This window comes from Salmo trutta, chromosome 19, assembly GCF_901001165.1.
Source record: "Salmo trutta chromosome 19, fSalTru1.1, whole genome shotgun sequence".
Taxonomy (NCBI): Eukaryota; Metazoa; Chordata; class Actinopteri; order Salmoniformes; family Salmonidae; genus Salmo; species Salmo trutta.
The window spans coordinates 53,413,221-53,431,967 of NC_042975.1; the positions used below are offsets into that span (position 1 = coordinate 53,413,221).

At 45.5% G+C, this 18,747-nt stretch overlaps 1 protein-coding gene across 1 annotated transcript in view; it reads left to right on the top strand.

Moving 5' to 3' along the window:
- The first annotated feature begins 240 nt into the window (after positions 1-240).
- The window catches only part of vtnb (vitronectin b), a 52,984-nt gene continuing 34,477 nt past the window's right edge, over positions 241-18,747 (top strand). The window contains exons 1-3 of the mRNA XM_029701737.1: positions 241-389; positions 817-933; positions 1,235-1,513. Of these exons, the coding sequence (XP_029557597.1) occupies positions 332-389; positions 817-933; positions 1,235-1,513 (454 nt within the window). The 5' untranslated portion in view covers positions 241-331. The remainder of the gene's footprint in view (positions 390-816; positions 934-1,234; positions 1,514-18,747) is intronic.

Below are 18,747 nucleotides of genomic sequence, written 5' to 3' on the forward strand. Positions count from 1 at the left end.
AATCATATTTAATGATTATAACAACCAACGGCTGACTGACCATCCGCTCACAAAACAAACAACTAGGCTGAACGACTTTTGGAGCCCCTGATCGATCAGCTGTGTTGCCCACAATGCAGTGGTTCCAAAGTGGGCCATCCCATCATGTGAACTTGACTTGGGTTTGTTTACCAAGCAAAGTACAACAGGAAACCGTAGACTAGAGTTACGTACCTACTGACTCTGGATTTGCAACCCTTGTTATTCGTGTATTTTCACCGTTTCACTTGACAGAGGAGCACCAGTTTCTACTGCTCTCCGGTTTGTGTGGTCTCCTGCTGAGTGAGACAGAATGAAGTTGGCAGTTGTTCTGCTGGCACTCGCGCTGGCCTCTGCGTTCGCTGCAGAGGGTAAGATACCATTTTTTTATTAATTAATGTCCATTACTCTACCTGTGTGCTGCCAAATGTTTACGTAATTCAGCTATTGGTAGTCTACTGCTTTTCATTTCTATGTTGTCTTATAGCTCCTCTGTCATGTTTGGATGTGCGTAATTAGTGTTTAGTTCCTTAGTGTGCTTGCCGAGTAACCATACTTCAAGCCCAGCTTCGTCTGTTCAAATAATATTTGTGGTCACACTAAGTTAAAGGCCTGAGTAACTACAGTTGAATACCTTTTATATAAAAACAACATATGTAGCTACTGTGTATGATGACCACTACCTTGGGCATTCATATAAGGGCCACTGTCAATGTCCCTTCAATCACTAGCCTACATTGCTGTATCAGAATGTTGCTTTAAGGTAACCACTGTTTTGGGGTCTTCCCTCCTGTGCAGAGTCGTGTGTGGGTCGCTGTCACAGCTTCAACCCCATGTCCAAGTGCCAGTGTGACTCCATGTGTCGCTACTACAGCAGCTGCTGCATGGACTTCAACAGTGCCTGCCCTAGGAAGAGTAAGAGAGATGCTCTGCTTCTCATGATATTATGGCTCCCTGGAAATTATGATCTTATGTATATCATATTTATAAGGGATGTGTCTGAAATGGCACCCTATTTATTTTATAGAGCACTACTTTTGACTTCGGGCCCGCAGTCAAAAGTAGTGGACAATAAAGGGTAAAGGGTGTCATTTTGGACATAACCAGGACCAGGGTTAGTTTAAGGAAGTTTGATAAAGTAAAAAAAATGCCACATAGAATCAAACCACTGTCCATATAAAGTTTCTAATATAAATCTGTGGCATTCTCTCCTCAGTTGCCCGCGGTGACACATTTGATGCCCCAGAGGACGATGTAGTGAACACCCCCATTACAGCAGTTAACACCAACCCTGGGACCATGGTTGACCCAGAGACCACAAACATTCCCCCAGTTATGAACACAACTGCTTTCCCCACCACCACCTTGGCCCCGACCACCACCATCCACACCCCCACCCCCACACTCCCCCCTGACCCAGAGGCAGTGCCCTGCAGCGGGAAGCCCTTCGACGCCTTCCTCCAGCTCAAGAACGGATCCATCTATGCCTTCAGAGGTGAGGGGGAATGTGTAAGGGCAAATACCAGAAAAGTTATTAATGCTATGGACTAGTGACCTGGGGATAATTCCAAAGCCTACAATCCAGTAAAAAATATGAGTCCAAGAACACATTTAGTCAATTTATTTTCATTCTTTTCAATAATCCAAAATCAAATAAAAAGAGCACGGTTGAAAATTGTCTGTGCTCCTAATTAGGTATAGGTATGATATGAATAGAACACATAACATTCAAAATGGCTCCTACATTGTAGCTGCAAGTCGCAAAACAATTACATTTTCATAAATGTCAAGGGAGCCTAAATAAAGCATAGCCAGCTAACATTGAACCTGGTTGGTTAGCACCCAGCAGATTCATGCAGGGTAGTAACGACATGATTTGGTACTGTTCATTGTTGTTTAACTAGCTAACGTTAGCTGGCTGGCTTGTTAGCTAACGTTAAGTGTATGATCTTACACATTGTTTACATCAAATCAAATGTATTTATATAGCCCTTCTTACATCAGCTGATATCTCAAAGTGCTGTACAGAAACCCAGCCTAAAACCCCAAACAGCAAGCAATGCAGGTGTAGAAGCACAGTGGCTAGGAAAAACTCCCTAGAAAGGCCAAAACCTAGGAAGAAACCTAGAGAGGAACCAGGCTATGAGGGGTGGCCAGTCCTCTTCTTGCTGTGCCAGGTGGAGATTATAACAGAACATGGCCAAGATGTTCAAATGTTCATAAATGACCAGCATGGTCAAATAATAATAATCACAGTAGTTGTCGAGAGTGCAACAAGTCAGCACCTCAAGAGTAAATGTCAGTTGGCGTTTCATAGCCGATCATTGAGAGTATCTCTACTGCTCCTGCTGTCTCTAGAGAGTTGAAAACAGCAGGCCCGGGACAGGTAGCACGTCCGGTGAACAGGTCAGGGTTCCATAGCCGCAGGCAGAACAGTTGAAACTGGAGCAGCAGCACGGCCAGGTGGACTGGGGGCAGCAAGGAGTCATCATGTCAGGTAGTCCTGAGGCAGAGGCAGAGGCAGAGGCAGAGAGAGAGAGAGGCAGAGAGAGAGAGAGGCAGAGAGAGAGAGAGGCAGAGGCAGAGGCAGAGAGAGAGAGAGAGAGAGAGAGAGAGAGAGAGAGAGAGAGAGAGAGAGAGAGAGAGAGAGAGAGAGAGAGAGAGAGAGAGAGAGAGAGAGAGAGAGAGAGAGAGAGAGAGAGAGAGAGAGAGAGAGAGAGAGAGAGAGAGAGAGAGAGAGAGAGAGAGAGAGAGAGAGAGAGAGAGAGAGAGAGAGAGAGAGATTTTCACACAGGACACCGGATAAGACACCGGGAGAAATACTCCAGATATAATAGGCTGACACATAAACTACTGCAGCATAAATACTGGAGGCTGAGACAGGAGGGGTCAGGAGACACTGTGGCCCCATCCGATGATACCCCCGGACAGGGCCAAACAGGCAGGATATAACCCCACCCACTTTGCCAAAACACAGCCCCCACACCACTAGAGGAATATCTTCAACCACCAACTTACCATCCTGAGACATGCTGAGTATAGCCCACAAAGATCTCCACCACGGCACAACCCAAGGGGGGGCGCAAACCCAGACAGGAAGACCACGTCAGTGACTCAACCCACTCAAGTGATGCACCCCTCCTAGGGACGTCATGGAAGAGCACCAGTAAGCCAGTGACTCAGCCCCGGTAATAGGGTTAGAGGCAGAGAATCCCAGTGGAGAGAGGGGAACCAGCCAGGCAGAGACAGCAAGGGCGGTTCGTTGCTCCAGTGCCTTTCTGATCACCTTCACACTCCTGGGCCAGACTACACTCAATCATCTGACCTACTGAAGAGATGATTCTTCAGTAAACATTAAAGGTTGAGACCGAGTCTGCATCTCTCGCATGGGTAGGCAGACCATTCCATAAAAATGGAGCTCTATAGTAGAAAGCTCTGCCTCCAGCTGTTTGCTGAGATATTCTAGGGAAAATTAGGAGGTCTGCGTCTTGTGACTGTAACGTACGTGTAGTTATGTACGGCAGGACCAAATCGGAAAGATAGGTAGGAGCAAGCCCATGTAATGCTTTGTAGGTTAGCAGTAAAACCTTGAAATCAGCCCTTGCCTTAACAGGAAGCCAGTGTAGGGAGGCTAGCACTGGAGTAATATGATCAAATGTTTTGGTTCTAGTCAGGATTCTAGCAGTCGTATTTAGCACTAACTGAAGTTTATTTAGTGCTTTATCCGGGTAGCCGGAAAGTAGAGCATTGCAGTAGTCTAACCTAGAAGTGACAAAAGCATGGATACATTTTTCTGCATCATTTTTGGACAGAAAGTTTCAGATTTTTGCAATGTTACGTAGATGGAAAAAAGCTGTCCTTGAAACAGTCTTGATATGTTCGTCAAAAGAGAGATCAGGGTCCAGAGTAACGCCAAGGTCCTTCACAGTTTTATTTGAGATGACAGTACAACCATCAAGATTAATTGTCAGATTCAACAGAAGATCTCTTTGTTTCTTGGGACCAAGAACAAGCATCTCTGTTCTGTCCGAGTTTAAAAGTAGAAAGTTTGCAGCCATCCATTTCCTTATGTCTGAAACACAGACTTCTAGCTAGGGCAATTTTGGGGCTTCAACATGTTTCATTGAAATGTACAGCTGTGTGTCATCCACATAGCAGTGAAATTTAACATTATGTTTTCGAATGACATCCCCAAGAGGTAAAATATATAGTGAAAACAATAGTGGTCTTAAATTGGAACCTTGAGGAACACCGAAATTTACAGTTGATTTGTCAAAGGACAAACCATTCAGAGACAAACTGATATCTTTCCGACAGATAAGATCTAAACCAGGCCACAACTTGTCTGTGTAGACCAATTTGGGTTTCAATCTCTCCAAAAGAATGTGGTGATTGATGGTATCAAAAGCAGCACTAAGGTCTAGGAACACGAGGACAGATGCAGAGCCTCGGTCTGACGCCATTAACCTCTCTGGGCCAGTGGGACGTTAGCGTCCCACTCTATTCAACAGCCAGTGGAATCGCGTGGCGCAAAATACAAATACCTCAAAAATGCTATAACTTCAATTTCTCATAACTTATGACTATTTTACACCATTTTAAAGACAAGACTCTCGTTAATCTAACCACATTGTCCGATTTACAAAAGGCTTTACAGCTAAAGCAAAACATTAGATTATGTCAGGAGAGTACCCAGCTAGAAATAATCAGACACCCATTTTTCAAGCAAGCATATATGTCACATAAACCCAAACCACAGCTAAATGCAGCACTAACCTTTGATGATCTTCATCAGATGACACTCCTAGGACATTATGTTATACAATACATACATGTTTTGTTCAATCAAGTTCATATTTATATCAAGAAACAGCTTTTTACATTAGCATGTGATGTTCAGAACTAGCATACCCACCGCAAACTTCCGGTGAATTTACTAAATTACTCATGATAAACGTTGACAAAATACATAACAATTATTTTAAGAATTATAGATACAGAACTCCTTTATGCAAACCCTATGTCAGATTTTAAAATAGCTTTTCGGCGAATGCACATTTTGCAATATTCTGAGTACATAGCTCAGCCATCATTGCTAGCTATTTTGACACCCACCAAGTTTGGGGTCACCTAAACTCAGAATTACTATTAGAAAAATTGGATTACCTTGGCTGTTCTTTGTCAGAATGCACTCCCAGGACTTCTACTTCAACAACAAATGTTGTTTTGGTTCCAAATAATCCATAGTTATATCCAAATAGCTGCGTTTTGTTCTTGCGTTCAAGACACTATCCGAAGGGTGACGCGCCGGCGCGTATCGTGACAAGAAATTTCAAAATATTCCATTACCGTACTTCGAAGCATGTCAAACGCTGTTTAAAATCAATTTTTATGCGATTTTTCTCGTAAAATAGCGATAATATTCCGACCGGGAGACCTTGTTTTCGTTCAAACACTGAAAATAGAAAATGGAGTCTTCACATGCACGCACGCACCCGTGTCATTGTTCTCAGAACGACCACTTTCCAAAAGCCCTACTGTTTTTCGCCCAGGGACTGCAGAGTCATCATTCCCCGTTCTGGCGCCTTGTGAGAGCCTATGGGAGCCTTAGAAAATGTCACGTTACAGCAGAGATCCTCTATTTTCGATAAAGAGGCTATAGAAGGACAACAAATTGTCAGACAGGGCACTTCCTGCATGGAATCTTCTCAGGTTTTGGCCTGCCATATGAGTTCTGTTATACTCACAGACACCATTCAAACAGTTTAAGAAACTTTAGGGTGTTTTCTATCCAAATCTACTAACTATATGCATATTGTAGTTTCTGGGCAGGAGTAGTAACCAGATTAAATCGGGTACGTTTTTTATCCGGCCGTGATAATACTGCCCCCTATCCCAAAAAAGTTAATATTTATAGTAATTTAATTTGAATTTGGCGCTCTGCAATTTGCTAGCGTCCCACTAATCCGCAAGAAGTTAACCTAATGGCTGTGTGATTATTTTTGGGAGGGTACTCTCCTGACATAACCTAATGTTTTGCTTTCGCTGTAAAGCCTTTTAGAAATCGGACAATGTGGTTAGATAAAGGAGAGTCTTGTCTTTAAAATGGTGTAAAATAGTCATTTGTTTGAGGTATTCGAAGTTATATCATTTTTGAGGTATTTGTATTTCGCGCCACGCTATACCATTGGATATTGGTGAGGCGTTCCGCTAGTGGAACGTCTGTCCCTAACAGGTTGTACTTTAGTGTAGTAAACTCGACCGAGGAAAACCGTGTGTGTACCTTTTTGAAGGATACAGTTGACCGAAGATGAGAAAATAACATTTCCCTATCAAATGACCATTGGTACGTCTGATGTATCCAGTCTAACAGACAACTCCCAGAACAAAAGAAACATATTACAACTACTAAGAACATGGTGACTTTTGGTGGACAACAAGAGACTTACACAACCAGAGACTTTCTGTCGAACTATTCGTCACAGACTGATCGGGCAATTTCACCAGAGAGAGACAACAAAGACATACAAGCGTAAATATGTACATTATGTTTCTAAATCCGAATGAACGGTTGTTAGGGTGCTAAATATCCATATTTACGATGAGCGTATTATTCAACTGTCTGTACAATAGTTGAACTCCTTTGTCTCCTTCTCCCGCTCTTTCTTTCCCCACCCCTTTTCATTGTCTACCAAGCCGTCATATTGGGTTAATCCACTAGGGACTTTTCATTGCATTGTTTGTAATCAACATATAATCTATCCTGTGTGTGTGTGTTTATGTAATTCTGTGTGATTAGTTAGTTAGGTAGTTAGTTAGTAAATAAATAATTAAGCCAATTTGTGTATCGCTGATTCATCATGGAGACTAGGGTTCATGCAGATTCATAGGATATTGCAACGTTCAGAATGAGACTGAAATAGGAGCAAATGATTGATGGATAGTATATCGAGAGATTCTGATATTTTTTAGTTCATTCCGGAAACCGTAACTGGTTAAATAAACTTTTCCCGTGGTGCCCTAGATTACTACTTTTTCATTTTTTTTTTTTTTTAAACACTGCCACTTAGTGTCATTCAAATGTAATTATTCTTATGTTTTATTTAGATTTTTTTTTTTACTTTTATATTTGACCATTCTATCTCTCACACAGCAACTCCACTCCCACTTGTCTCAAATTCCACATACCAACCCTCAACTTCCCTCAGCCCATCCCATCTATCTCTGCCACCCACTTCGGGTTTCTACGCAACACATATCTTTCAACTATGCTGTGATGTTTAACGTACAATTTCAATCTATCGAATAGAATCCACAGATTGCGAGTTGAAGATAAATACTTTTACTAAGAGTATTAGTAATTGACTGACCCGATCTCTCCAGATCTCCTAACAGTACTATTTCTAGGGTCAATTTTAGATCAATGCTATGCATTTTCAGCTATTGCTGAACCTGAGACCAGAAACAGGCCACCTGAGGGCAATACAAAAATAAATGGTCTATTGATGCTATATCCTCACAACAAAATCTGCAGAGCTTCAATGATTTTATTCCCAAAATATTCAACATTTTGTTGGTGGCAAGAATTCTATATAATTTTAGCTGAAAAGCATGAAGTCTTGAATCTTGCGTTGTTTTATATATCAACTCATACCATGGAATCGGTACATCAAAAATCTCTTCCCAACTATTTTGCAATCTGTATGGCACAGTTGTCAACATCCTGGTCCTCAAATGAAACTGGTATACTTTCCTATTTATACTATTTTTTGTTCCTCGGCCAGTTTTGATCCTCTATTTTGGGCAGACAGACCAGTTCCCTACCTCCTCCATTTTTGGGACAATGCTGTAATCAATTGGTTGTACTCTTGGATTGAGCAGACCTTTCCGTACAATTGATAACTCCCTGAAGAACATAACTCTACCATTCCAATTTACAATATAATTTAAGAACAAAATACCCTTTTCAAACAACTTTCCCATAAATACAGGTATTTTATCAACCAGCACATTTGAGTTCAGCCATAATATTTTTTGTAATATTTGTTTTATCTTTTCAGGGGGATGAAATTGAAATTGTAGCCAACTTTGCAATGCTTGTTTGAAAAAGAGAGATACTTTGAAAAAAAGTAGAATTTTCAATTAATCGAAAGTGAGACATGGCAATCTGCACAAAGGCAAAAAGACAATTTTTAAACAATGGATGAGCTTTTCTTAGTAATCTACTCATTCCTGACTATTTGCACATTGATTGGCATTTTTGTTAATTAATATCACACCCTTTGCGTTCCTTTGTCCATGACATAAAATTATTTCACCACCCCATTCCTTTTTCCACGCAACTTCATCTAAGGATGTAGAGTGAGTTTCCTGTAAACAGTATGTTATTCCTTTTCTTTTAGCCACGTAAAACTAATCTTCTTGTTTTTATAATCTGCTAAACCATTACAATTATAATTGGGTATACTTATTTCACCCCTTACCATAACTAGATACTATTCTCAGTCTAAATTGACCATAATTAGTGCTTGTAAAGTTACAGCCATCAGAGGTATTATGAAGGTCAAAACTTGAGCTTTCATATATCTGATATTTAGAATTCAAGAAATAGGTTCTAGCAATATTTGTTTTATTCCTTTGCCTGTGAGCCAATGCCACAGATGTTATAAAATTGAGACAAGATATGTGTGTCTCAAATCTGAATAGGTTGATGTGTATGATATTGGATGTGATATAGTGAGAGTGTATACAATGTCTGAGAGTAAGACTATAATGTGTGATGTCCAAATAAATAATAACTGCCAATTTGCATGGTTGAGTGTCTGTGTTTAACATGTAGTGCGTATAGCCTTAATATTTATGATGATAATTGTAATCCATATCGTATCACCGTCGTAGTTGCATCATAATTACCTTTAACATAATTGAAAAACACATCCCAGCATTTCCATAGCAATTGACATTTGACATGATCATGAAAGAGACCTTGCATTACTCTAGAGATGGCTTCACTACAGTACAAATGTATTCCGTACAATATGTTATTATTCCCTAATGCCCTTATTCTGATATCTTCCCCTTGCTTGTTGTAAACATATCTAAACTTGTAGACAAATACATTAAAAAGATAGACAAACACTAAACACATTAAATTATAAAACAGTTTGACAATAGAGAAGGAGGGAGAGAAGAGAAGATCGAGTGAGAGAAGAGAGCGAGATCAGGTGTATGTATAAGTCCGTATGTGTAAGTAAGCATGTAATTGAGTATGTGTGTTCATATCCAATTCATAATGTTTAGATATTTTTACAGTTCCCATACCTTCTTTTTTTTCGTAACCTGAAGTCCCTGAAGAATTTTCAGTACAGCCACGGTGTTATGGAGCTGTCTCGGGAATAGCTGTCCGTTTATAAAGAGTTTGTCCACATTGATAAACGCACACCTGTCACAGTTGACTTGGACTGGTGTAAGGCGGAATCAGATGCAGGAGACAGGTGCTGGAGTTGAGTGTCCTTTTAATAATTTGACACACAAAAAACAAAACCCCGAGGCACAGGGCGCTACAGACAGACTGCCTGGGAAAAACACATTCCCGATATTGCGAACTATATATATTAGCGGCACAAAAAAGGCACGGGGCGCAACCCGGTACATCCTCTCTTCCTTAAACTGTCAGAAAACAAACCCGTAATAAAACACGGACCACCGTCCTGAGTGGACAATCAACAATCCCGCACAAAATCCCAACTGAAAACACACCTTAAATAAATCCCCACTAATGACAACACAAAACAGGTGCGGAACAGACAGACAAAACTAAACGACAGAAACAACGATCGGTGGCAGCTAATAGGCCGGCGACGACGACCGCCGAGCGCCGCCCGACCGAGGAGGGGCGCCACTTTCGTTGGATCCTGTGACAGTACCCCTCGAGCCGCGCGCCGACGCCGGCCTCGGGGACGGCCCGGAGGGCGAGGCGCCGGCCGATCCGGTCGGCGACGGTGGAAGTCCAGCAGCATAGAGGGGTCCAGAACGTCCGCCGCCGGAACCCAGCACCTCTCCTCCGGACCGTACCCCTCCCAGTCCACGAGGTACTGCAGGCCCCCTACCCGACGTCGAGAGTCCAGGATGGCTCGGTCTGTGTACGCCGGGCTCCCCCCGATGTCCAGGGGGGGCGGGGGGGCCTCCAGCACCTCACTGTCCTGCAGCGGACCAGCTACCACCGGCCTGAGGAGAGACACATGAAACGAGGGGTTAATACGGTAATACGAAGGAAGTTGTAACCTGTAACACACCTCGTTTATCCTCCTCAGGACTTTAAACGGCCCCACAAACCACGGATCCAGCTTCCGGCAGGGCAGGCGGGGAGAGGCAGGTTCCGGGTCGAGAGCCAGACTCTATCCCCCGGGTTAAACACGGGGGCGTCACTGCGGTGGCGGTCAGCGCTCTCCTTGTGCCGTTCGCTCGCCCTCCTTAAACATTCCTGGACCGCGTTCCAGGTCTCCTGAGAGCGCTTGACCCATGCCTCCACCGCAGGAGCCTCTGTCTGGCTCTGTTGCCATGGCACCAGGACCGGCTGATACCCCAGCACCACCTGGAAGGGTGACAGATTAGTGGAGGAGTGGCGCTGAGAGTTCTGGGCCATCTCGGCCCATGGCACGAACTGCGCCCACTCCCCTGGCCGGTCCTGGCAATACGACCGCAGGAACCTGCCCACATCCTGGTTAATGCGCTCTACCTGCCCATTACTCTCGGGGTGGAACCCCGAGGTCAAGCTGATCGAGACCCCCAGCCTCTCCATAAACGATTTCCACACCCTGGACGTAAACTGGGGACCCCGATCAGATACGATGTCCTCGGGCACCCCATAGTGCCGGAAGACGTGAGTGAACAGGGCCTCCGCGGTCTGCAGGGCCGTAGGAAGACCGGGCAAAGGGAGCAGACGGCAGGACTTAGAGAACCTGTCCACAACGACCAGGATCGCCGTGTTCCCCTGAGACGGCGGGAGATCCGTAAGGAAATCCACCGAGAGGTGAGTCCAGGGCCGCCGTGGAACAGGGAGGGGCTGTAATTTCCCTCGAGGTAGGTGCCTAGGAGCCTTACACTGAGCGCATACTGAACAGGACGAGACATAACGCCGGACATCCTCAGCCAAGGTGGGCCACCAGTACCTCCCCTTCAGGCCCCGCACTGTCCGTTCCACCCCAGGATGACCCGAGGAGGGTAGAGTATGGGACAATCGGATCAGGCGATCGCGAACATCAAGCGGAACGTATTTCAGGCCCACGGGACACTGCGGCGGAGTAGGTTCTGACCGACCCGCCCGCTTGATGTCCGCATCCACCTCCCATACCACCGGTGCCACCAGACAGGAGGCGGGAAGTATGGGAGTAGGATCAATGGTCCGCTCCTCGGTGTCGTAGAGACGCGACAGTGCGTCAGCCTTCCGGTTCCGGGAACCTGGAATGTACGAGAGAGTGAAGTTAAACCTCGTAAAAAACATGGCCCACCTCGCCTGACGGGGATTAAGCCTCCTTGCTGCCCGAATATACTCCAGGTTACGGTGGTCGGTCCAGATGAGAAAAGGGTGACGTGCCCCCTCAAGCCAATGTCTCCACACCGTCAAAGCCCTGACCACGGCTAACAGCTCCCGGTCCCCCACATCATAATTGCGCTCCGCCGGGCTCAGCTTCTTAGAAAAGAACGCGCATGGGCGGAGCTTCGGAGGAACGCCCGAGCGCTGCGATAGCACAGCTCCTACCCCAGCCTCGGACGCGTCCACCTCCACTATGAATGGCAAAGAGGGGTCCGGATGCGCCAGGACAGGTGCATTGGTAAACAGAACCTTCAGACGATGGAAGGCTCTGTCCGCCTCTGCTGACCATCGTAGCCGCACCGGCCCCCCTTTCATCAGTGAGGTAATGGGAGCTGCCACCTGGCCAAAACCCCGGATAAACCTCCGATAATAATTAGCGAACCCCAAGAACCGCTGCACCTCCTTCACAGTGGCTGGGGTTGGCCAATTACGCACAGCCGTCACGCGGTCACACTCCACCTCCACCCCCGAGGTGGAAATGCGATATCCTAGAAATGAGACGGCTCTTTTGAAGAACTCACATTTCTCAGCCTTGACGTATAGGTTATGCTCCAGCAGCCGCCCAAGCACTTTACGCACCAGGGACACATGCTCGGCGCGTGTGGCGGAGCAGATCAGGATGTCATCGATGTACACCACCACACCCTGCCCGAGCATGTCCCTAAGGACCTCGTCCACAAAGGATTGGAAGACGGCGGGAGCATTCTTTAACCCATACGGCATGACGAGGTACTCATAATGGCCAGATGTGGTACTAAATGCGGTTTTCCACTCGTCTCCATCTCGGATACGCACCAAGTTATACGCACTCCTGAGATCCAATTTCGTGAAGAAGCGCGCCCCGTGAAATGACTCCACTGCCGTAGCAATGAGAGGTAGCGGGTAACTGAAACCCACTGTGATAGCATTTAGACCTCTATAATCAATGCACGGGCGCAGACCTCCCTCCTTCTTCACGAAAAAGAAGCTCGAGGAGACGGGGGATTTAGAGGGCCGAATGTATCCCTGTCTCAAGGACTCAGTGACGTATGTATCCATAGCCACTGTCTCCTCCTGAGACAGAGGATACACGTGACTCCTAGGAAGAACCACGTCAGCCTGGAGGTTTATCGCACAATCCCCTCGTCGATGGGGTGGTAATAGAGTCGCCTTCGTCTTACTGAAAGCGATAGCCAAATCGGCATACTCTGAGGGAATGTGCACGGTGGAGACTTGGTCTGGACTCTCCACCGTAGTCGCACCGATGGAAACTCCTATGCACCTACCTGAGCACTCCCCCGACCACCCCGTTAGAGCCCTCTGCCCCCACGAAATCTGGGGGTTGTGTGTGGCTAGCCAGGGGATTCCCAGTACCACTGGGAACGCTGGGGAGTCAATGATGAACAGGCTGATACGCTCCACATGACCCCCCCACGTCTGCATAACCAGTGGCACTGTGATCTCCCCTACTTGGCCTGACCCTAGCGGTCGACTATCTAGGGCGTGCACGGGGAAGGGGTGGTCCAGCTGAACCAGGGGAATCCCTAACCTCTTCGCTAACCCATGGTCCATAAAACTCCCAGCTGCCCCTGAATCGACTAGCGCCTTATACTGGAAGTGAGGGGAAAAATTAGGAAAACAAACGGAGGTGTACAAGTGGTCGACAGGGGGCTCTGGGTGTGGCTGGTGCGGACTCACCTGGGGGGCCGAAGCAGTGCTCTGCCTGCCCTCCGAACTCCCGGAGGGACCTCTCTAGCACCAGTCCACAGTGTGTCCTCTGTGTCCACATCGGGTGCAGGAGAGACCCCTCCCTCCGGTCCTCCTCGGTGCAGCCCCCCCTATCTCCATGGGCTGTGGAGCGGGAGGACTGGTAGGCGGAACGAACAGGCCCCGACTGGAACGTCCCCGGGCAGCCAGCAGGTTGTCCAATCTAAGGGACAAATCCACCAGTTGGTCCAGAGTGGAGGTGTTGTCCCTACATGCCAGCTCCCGGCCGACGTCCTCGCGAAGGCTGCACCTATAGTGGTCTATCAGGGCCCGCTCGTTCCACCCCGATCCAGCGGCGAGAGTCCGGAATTCCAATGCGAAATCCTGAGCGGTCCTCGTCTCCTGTTTCAAATGGAATAGTAGCTCACCCGCCACCCTGCCCTCCGGGGGATGATCGAAAACCGCCCGGAAGCGGAGGGTGAACTCCGGGTAGTCACCCTGGGCCGAGTCTGGACCATCCCAGACCGCATTGGCCCATTCCAGGGCTCGACCCGTGAGACACGAGACGAGGACGCTCACCCTCTCTTCGTCGGGGGAGGGGGGCGGACGGTCGCCAGGTACAGTTCCAGTTGGAGCAAGAACCCCTTGCACCCAGCGGCCGTCCCATCGAACTCTCTGGGCGGTGAAATCCGGATCCCGCCGGTACCCGCTTCAGTGGGTGTGGGTAGGGGTGCAGGGTGAGGGACCGGAGCTGGTCTGGCTGGGGAGGCACCTCTCTCCCAGCTCTCCAACCGGGCCAACACCTGATCCATGGCCGAGCCTAGGCGGTGGAGGAGGCCGGCATGTTGGGAGACCTGCTCAGCCATGGATGGCGCTTCTGCTCCTGCTGACTCCATAGGTTGACGGTGCGGGATTCTGTCACAGTTGACTTGGACTGGTGTAAGGCGGAATCAGATGCAGGAGACAGGTGCTGGAGTTGAGTGTCCTTTTAATAATTTGACACACAAAAAACAAAACCCCGAGGCACAGGGCGCTACAGACAGACTGCCTGGGAAAAACACATTCCCGATATTGCGAACTATATATATTAGCGGCACAAAAAAGGCACGGGGCGCAACCCGGTAAATCCTCTCTTCCTTAAACTGTCAGAAAACAAACCCGTAATAAACCCGCTCCAAGTCTGTGTACTTGGTGGAAAGCCACCTTTTTTACAGTCTCTATAGGAAGTTTCAAGGCGGATTGCATGAATTCTCTGATCGCGCCCTCTGGATTATTGGATACGTCCTCAGGAATCCCAGAAAAAATGTGATTTTCACGTGTGCTACGACTTTGTATGTCTAGTAGTGACTCCTTCATCACCCTGTTACCCTGTTTTCCCTGAGTAGACAATCCATGTTGGAATCGTGGATTTTTACCTTGTCTGTGAGTGTCTTGTTTTCTATTTGGAGTGTGAGAATTTCACTCTGGCTGAACTCCAAACTCCCCCTCAGCCCTGCTACCTCCTCACACAACTTTTCCAGTGTTGCATGGATTCCAGCCAGAGCACTAGCCTCTACCTCATTGGTAAGTAAATCGTCCGTGTCTGTAGATTAATGTTTTTCTTTTTTTGTCAGGTTAAAGTTATTTTGTGAGGTGGTCGGATCTTTCCATGATGGAGTATGTTGATCCTCCATAGCGTAAAGCTGTTGGTACTCGTCGATTTCCCTCAGGAAATCCTTAGTATCCAGATTGGCTCTTTACTGCAACCAGTTGTTTTACGAAAAGATAACAATGAGTCTTTCCCACGATGACGACAGGTGTCTGCAGTACAGCCAGCTAGCAGTCGCGGAAACCACTCAAAAAAAGGAACACAAACTTCCAGTCCCAGCCATAAAGGCTACCCACATTGTGGAATACTTAGCAACAAAACTTTAGTTCGGATTAAAATCGATTTAATTAAAAGGTTTTAATATAAACAACAAATTGAGTGTAGACAGTACAATGTCCTGTTGCACTCTCTGATGATGTAGCTCTGTGATGTATCTCTTTCTCTGTTTGTTTACTACAGCCCCGTCGATTACTACTTAATTAATTATTATATGATTAATTTAATCACGTAATAATTGAACATGATATGTAATTATTCAATGAATAGCTGTCATCGCATTAATGGTAGTCACATCACGACACCCATTATACTCTTCATATGTTACTTTATCAAATCTCTAGTAAACCATTATACATTCATACAGCATATGCGGTAATAGTACTCTCTCCTTTCATATCTTTGCATACATTGACTCCCTACACAATGTTATATCAACATAGGTATTCACATCCACACCACCCCATGTGCATCTTGGTTCTCTTGCCGCTTCTTCCTATAAATATATAATAACACCTTGTGCTAGTAGTCCCATACTACAATGGGCGGTGGTGGACGGAATCCCTAGATAACGTTATAGATTAAAAAAAACTCAACTAACTGGTTTGGGTATTCATTCAGACACACACCTCTTTCACATGACTCTCACATCCACATTCACTTAGTACTATTCCCAAACTCAATCAGCAATCTCCAATATTACCCCATGTGCATCTTCAACGATTCTCCTGTTACTTCCTATGCACCATATGTATCTTTTTGTACATATCGAATAGCACCTTGTGCTATTATCAGTGGCTGCAGACCATGTAGACACTTCTCTTATAAATGCCTGCAGACAGCTGTCAGCGGGGCATGGTACCATTACTTGCCCTCAATCTGGTCTTCTCTCTGACACTAGGTCTTGCTCACATGAGCTATAGAGAGCGTGATTGCACAGTCACCAGAACAGCTGGTGCTTCCATGCATGCTTCAGTGTTGCTTGCCTCGAAGCGAGCATAAAAGGCATTTAGCTCGTCTGGTAGGCTCACGTCACTGGACAGCTCGCGTCTGGGTTTCCCTTTGTAGTCCGTAATAGTTTTCAAGCCCTGCCACATTCGACGAGCATCAGAGCCTGTGTAGTAGGATTCGATCTTAGTCCTATATTGATGCTTTGCCTGTTTAATGGTTCATCTGAGAGCATAGCAGGATTTCTTATAAGCGTCAGCTCTAGCCTTTAGCTCGGTGCTGACGTTGCCTATAATCCATGGATTCTGATTGGGATATGTACGTACGGTCACTGGGGGGGGGGGGGGGGAGACGTCGTCATTGATGCACTTATTGATGAAGCCTGTGACTGAGGTGGTGTACTCCTCAATGCCATTGGATAAATTCCGGAACATATTCCAGTCTGTGCAAGCAAAACAGTCCTGTAGTGTAGCATCCGCATCATCTGACTACTTCCATATTGAGCGAGTCACTGGTACTTCCTGCTTTACTTTTTTCTTGTAAGCAGGAATCAGGAGTATATAATTATGGTCAGATTTGCCAAATGGAGGGTGAGGGAGAGCTTTGTTATGCGTCTGTGTGAGGAATAAAGGTGGTCTAGAGTTTGTTTTTTGCTGGTAGAAATGAGTTAAAACGGATGTAAGTTTTCCTGCATTAAATTCCCCGGCCACTAGGAGAGCGCTGCATCTGGATGAGCATTTTCATGTTTGCATTTTCATGTTTGCTTATGGCCTTATACAGCTCGTTGAGTGCGGTCTTAGTGCCAGCATCGGTTTGTGGTGGTAAATAGATGGCTACGAATAATATAAATATTTTGTTTTCTTGAGTAAGGCAGCTCCAAAATGCAGGTGTTTCAGCCTAGCTCAGTGCTTTCTGTGGTGGTGGGGAAAGCCAGAAGAAAATAGGAGCATTGCGCCTGATTGGCACAGTGTTCTGTCACTAATGGGGACACTACGTCACATGCCAAGTCTAAGTCCTGAGTAAGCGTAGACATCAAAAATGTCAGTCCTGCCATAGAGTTACCAGTCCAATCAAAGCTACTCTACATATAACGTGACTTGACTTCATTTTATCTGTGGCCAATGACCTTGAGCCTTCTTGGAAGGGCACTTATAAGAAGGCTCAAGGTCATTGGCCACAGATAAAATGAAGTCAAGTCACGTTATATGTAGAGTAGCTTTGATTGGACTGATCATGCAATACCTTACTATCAAAATCTTAGCTAGCAGTCTTCATTATGAATCAAGTCTACAATCTACTGGAAAATCCTTTTTAATCATTGTCATAAGAAGAGAAATAATGAAGAGAATGTATAAATAAAATGTATCGGTGCTCAACAGCCGATTACACAAGTCGAAAATTGCAAATTCAACAATGAGTGGTTTGGAAGTAATCAGTGGCTAACTGCGAGCATTGCAAAGCAATAACTAGCCTGTGGCTGTGTTTTTTCTGAGTTCCCACCATAAATCCAGACAATGCCAGACTTTGATGACAAAGTGTGATGACAAAATTTGCCCACAAAGGACCGCCGCACCACCTTCCTGTTTAAGTGAGCAAGGTGAGTCCTAAAATGTCTTGTATGCTACTGCATAAATTATGTAAAATGCTAGGGAGAAATGTATACTGTAGCTAAGAAAGTAATACTAAGTGTATGTTGTGTAGTAAGCTGTTAGTAGCCCACGTGACTCACCCTGATAATTTGGTCTATTTTAACCAACGCTGTATTGTAAACACATCGTTCATGGCCGGTGTGTGATTGTATGCAGACTTTTTTTTGTACCGCTTTGACAGTGTTACTGATAGTAGTGGTGGCGCTTGGCTTGCACCTGTAAATTCAGCAAACACAATATTCTATAATAGAATTGTGTTATTTGACGTGTTAAATTAAAAGCTTATTTAGCTAGTCAAATAGTGTTATTTGACGTATATTTTTTGACACGCAAAGACCCAAACAGTGTTCAATGTAATTACTCTAATAATTTGGTCTATTTTCACCTCTTAATTTCACCTACTGTTCTAACTTGGTGGTGCACATGTAGCCTATAACCTGTTTTAAAGATATTAAATCATCAAATATTGTTAGCGCTTTCATTGTCTGCTTATATGCCCCCTTTATTTATCCTACGCTTCTGACTTGTACAGGGAGTACACTGTAAGAACGGCCCATGTTCTGAATTTTGTCGCTGTACATTTCAAAAGTGCTGAACAAATAGTTATATTGAGGGCGGAGCTAGCATGTTGGAGTGAACGGCTGTGTGTGAGAGGCTCCTGCAACTTTTTTGCGAAATAATCTAACTTAACCTACTTTATAGCACTTTTTACAACAAACGTTTCTTTCTAATACAATATTGTAACTTTCTATGTGAAAATGCCGAGTAATAAGCGACCAAAGGACAATAAATCCACTTCGGAGGCCTACTCCCCGCCAAACAACGAGACAGACATGGCGGAAGGCACAGGTAACAACGTGACACTTACAGAACTTACCCGGGCTTTGGGAGAACTACGTGTTGCTATAGCTGAGGATCTTAAGGCTACTATTGCTGAACTGGACACTAAAATTGAGAGCACCATTCGAACGGTCGCCTCGCAGGGC